Source organism: Nannospalax galili, unplaced genomic scaffold (genome assembly GCF_000622305.1).
Source record: "Nannospalax galili isolate Female #2095 unplaced genomic scaffold, S.galili_v1.0 scaffold735, whole genome shotgun sequence".
NCBI lineage: Eukaryota > Metazoa > Chordata > Mammalia > Rodentia > Spalacidae > Nannospalax > Nannospalax galili.
Window position 1 is genome coordinate 267517 of NW_008337053.1, and position 4418 is coordinate 271934.

The window sequence follows — 4418 nt, forward strand, 5'->3', positions numbered from 1 at the left end:
AGATCTCTGTGCTGGGTGTGGTGGCGTGCGCCTTTAATCCCACCACTCGGGAGGCAGAGGCAGGTGTATCTCTGAGTTCAAGACCAGCCTGGTGTATATAGTTCCAGGACAGCTGGGGCTATAGGGAGACCCTGTCTCAAAAAGACCAAAAAATAAAAACAAAAAACCCTCCATTTCATTTTAGAATATATTGTTCCTTGCAGAAAGACTCATTGTTTTTGATACTAACACTGAGATGTTGGCGCTTGCATCTCTAATCTGTATGTATCTGATTATTACTAGTCATAATCGGTAGTACTCTGATCCTTGGCACCTGTATATGTCTATTAGGTCATCGGGTAGATTTCAATGGTAATGTTTATCATATCAACTAATTAGCATGATGAAAATTTCCATGCTTCCTCCTCAAATATAATACATTTTAAAAAATTTGTTGATTTTTGTGTGTGTGTCTGTATATCACACAGAACATCCCAAACCATCTCATTTGACTACACACCCACTTCCCAGATGGCACCCTCTCATAGCCTACCCCCCACCCCAGAGCCCTTATACTCTGATATCCCTGCTACTGTCTGCTGTTGTCGGCTCCCCCAGCCCTTCCCCACTACTTACCCTTCTGGTGAATCTAGCCAGCCTATCTAGAAGTTCTACTGTTTTAAGCCACAGTGTGATATAATTTGCTACAACAGCAACAGAAACCCAATGCAAACAATTATAAAAAATAATTGCAGCACTCTCTTGGTGCCAAATGGGTGGTGAGTCACATACCAATGCACTCCCCACGGAGATCCAGCTGGAATCCCTTGTTGCACTCACACCGGTAGCTGCCAGGAGTCGGAATGCAGCGCCCATTTTGACAGAGATAGCGAACCAACTGACAGTAGTCAGTGACATTGAAAGGTAGCACCCCTAGAAGAACAGCAAGGAACTCCATTAAAAGCATTCGTTAGTACTTTAACCTGGTGATAATGGACAAGCTGCTGGTTCATAAGGGAAGGGGACACTCTGAGCGAGGGCCTAATCTAACGGTGGTTCCATCCTGCCCTCTGCCAGCACAGCCGCACCTCGGCCACGCCGCAGCTGCTCCTCTGCTTGCCTCTGCCCGCCCTACTCACCTCAGGCTCAAGCCCCCAGTGTGGGGGAATAACCAAGGTGGTGAGTTGTTGATAAATAACTGCTTGCAAAACTGCTTCGCACACTAAATAACCCAAAGTATAACTTTATATATTCTGTATTATAAATTCATTCTGTGAATCAGATTTTAGTCATTCCCATAACCCTCCCAAATTCAGCTGAAAATATCAATAACAAAAAAGACATTAATCTCTGGAAAATAGAAGGCTTCCATTTTTAGCTATAAAATAAGAAAATTAAGAAATATGTGAAGCTACATAAAAACTTAATCTAACAATTGCTAAACATATTTAATAACTAAAGTGGCATGAGAAATAATACACACACACACACACACACACACGCACGCACATCCTAACTAATGCAACTAAAATAAGTAGGTGACTTCTGAACTCTTACGTGGTGGCTCCCGCGATGGAGATGGATACGGATATTCTGGGGGTGGCCGAGGGAGTGGAACTGCAGGGCCAGGAGGAAAGCCAGGAAGCACAGATTGAACTGGAGGAATGGGGCCAACGGGTGGAGGAGGATATTCTGGCCTCCCAGGAATTACCATAGGGACAGAGCACAGCTTGTTGAAATCCTCTGGAAAACACAACACAACACAAACGATCAGCAGTGCCACGCTGCTGTGATAGGCCTAGAGAGGACACCCTTTTAAAGAAACCAAAGCACATTAGTCATTTGGAATTAAGGGAAAAGCACTCTAAATTACTTCATTCACATTTTTAATGCCTACAATAACTTCCATTGAGACTATAATTCAAAATCAGAAACTCTCTAGACTAGGTACAACATGTTCCTCCAAAAATCTAGGATGTCTTTACAACGTTGAAATTCACCAGGGAAAATGTAAGGTGTCGCTTTCTCCAGTAGGTCCCAGTGTGGATTCCACAGACTCTAACGAGAACACCAGGCTTGAGCTCTAATCAGGGCAAAGCATAATGACACAGATGTATGAAAATGCTGTCTTGAAATCCATTACTTTGTATGCTAACTTTAAAAGTTAATTAATGGAGCTGGAATGATGGCTCAGCAATAATGAGCACTGGCTGCTCTTGCAGAGGATGTGAGTTTGGTTCTCAGCACCTACATGGCAGCTAACAACCATCCATAACTCCAGTTCCAGGGGATCTAATGCCCTCTTCTAGCATCCGCAGACAATGCATGGCACAGGTGCACTTACATACATACAGGCAATACATGCAAAAATAATAAATAAAATACTTTTTAAAAATTTAAAGTTAAAAATTAAGGAATATGGCATTGAAAAACTAATGATTTAAAAGTTTACAGACACACAAAATAAATAAATTAATGTCTAATATATAGAGAGAGTGCCAGTGAGATGGCAAATCTTGTAAAGATACTTGCCATCAAGCCCTGACAATCTGAGCTCGACTCCTGGATCCCATATTGTGGAAAGAGAGAACCAACTCCCACAAATTGTTCTCTGACCTCCACCTGTGCTCCATGGCATATGCACCATCCATAAAATTAATAAATGTGGATAGAGATATAGAAATTCCATTATTAAAATATATCAATAAAACAGAGAAATTCTTTGGAAAAGTTGTAAAAATTAAAAAGAAAAATAAGTTTGATAAGCTGGGTGTGGTGGCATACTCCCACTACCCCAACACTTGGGAGGTACAGACAGGTGAATCAGAAGTTCAAGAGCATCCTTGGTTACACAGTGAGGTTATGGCCAGCCTGGGCTACATAACACCCTGTCTCAAAAGTTTTTTTTCTATTAATTTCTATTTAATGTGTATGAATGTTTTGCCTGCATGTATATAAGAGCACAGATGTTGCAGTGCTCCCAGGGGCCGAGAGGGCAATGAGTCCCCTGGAACTGGAGTTATTGACGGTTGTCAGTTGCTCTGTGGGTGCTGGAAACCGAACCAAGATACTCTCTGCAAGAACAACCAGTGCTCTTAACCACGGAGCCATCTCTCAGGCCCCCAAAAGTCTCAGCCTTTCTCTCTTTTGGTTTGAAACTGGATCTCCCTGTAGTCCCAGCTGGCCTAGAACTTATGAAGTACACCAGGCTGGCCTCTATCTCAGATATCTACCTGTCTCTGCCTCCCGAGTATTGGGATTAAAGTCATGCAACACCACACCCACCCTCAAAAGTTTCTTTAAAAATCTTGGGTTTTACTTTATATGCAAAGGTTTGTGTTTTGGGTTGTCCAGATAGGCAGATGCTGGTGCCTTTTACTGAGAGAAGAAATCTATCTAGGGATAGATGTGATGGACAGAAGTCAAATTATACTTCAAACATATGAGATATGAAATGTCAGATAGCCAAAAGGGGATATCACACAACAGCTGTGGAGGACAGTGAAGCCTAGAGAAGAAATCAGCCCTAGTTTGGACACTTGGAGTAGGGAGGTGGAACAGCTCATCTAATAAATGTGGAAGGTAGAACTAGGTGTTAGTGTAGTGGTAGAGTGCTTGCAAAACGTGCAAGAGGCCCTTGGCTGGATCATGTACTGCCATAAACATAAAAAGAACAGAAATGTGAAGTAAAGAGGCAAAGGCATGGAGACAAAGCCTTGAAGACTACTTACTTGTAAGACAACTAAGAGATTGGAGAAGTGATCTACGGGAAAGAAGGAATCCCAAGGGTTAGTGGGGCTGCTGTGAATGCTGTATGGTTGTCCTCTGAGCTGGCACACCCCGACTCAATTATTTATTTCCTGTGTTTGCATATTTGAGGGTTGCGTGATATTTTTAGCAGTACTAAGTCTTAATCAGAATAAATCTTCCTTAGGGCTATGACACTTTTTTTCTGGGTTTCCACCATGCTATTTTTAAACAGCATCCAGTTTTAAGGGATATATTTATTTTATTCATTTGTAGCTTTCCTACACACGGCCATAGGTTGTCAAGAGTTCTTCTATAGGCAAACTAACTGTGTGATTTTTTCATTTTTCTTTCTTGCTAGAATGGTCATATTTTTATTACCACAGTGACCAAGTGATTCTCACGTAGCAACTTTCTATACGACTGTCAGCCACTAATATCAATTACACTATGACTAAGATTCTAACGTATAGTACTATGTCCCACGGAAATGCATTTGTAACTCAGCCTCACCGGCCATTCTGCCAATTTGCATCTGGTTAAATATGCCTACCTCTGAAAGGGGAAACATTACAACAGACACCAGAAAGATACAGAACATTATAAGGGAATACTTTAAAAACCTATATGCTACCAAATTTGAAAACCTAAAAGAAATGGATGGATATCTAAAGGCATGGGAACCACCAAAA

General features: G+C 41.6%; 1 protein-coding gene across 1 annotated transcript in view; it reads right to left on the reverse strand.

Moving 5' to 3' along the window:
* Fbn1 (fibrillin 1) overlaps window positions 1–4418 on the reverse strand; it is a 223254-nt gene that overhangs the window by 101537 nt on the left and 117299 nt on the right. The window contains exons 11-12 of the mRNA XM_008831779.3: window positions 1537–1722; window positions 772–912 (exon numbers count right to left, since the gene is read on the reverse strand). Coding sequence (XP_008830001.1) covers window positions 772–912; window positions 1537–1722 — 327 coding nt within the window. The remainder of the gene's footprint in view (window positions 1–771; window positions 913–1536; window positions 1723–4418) is intronic.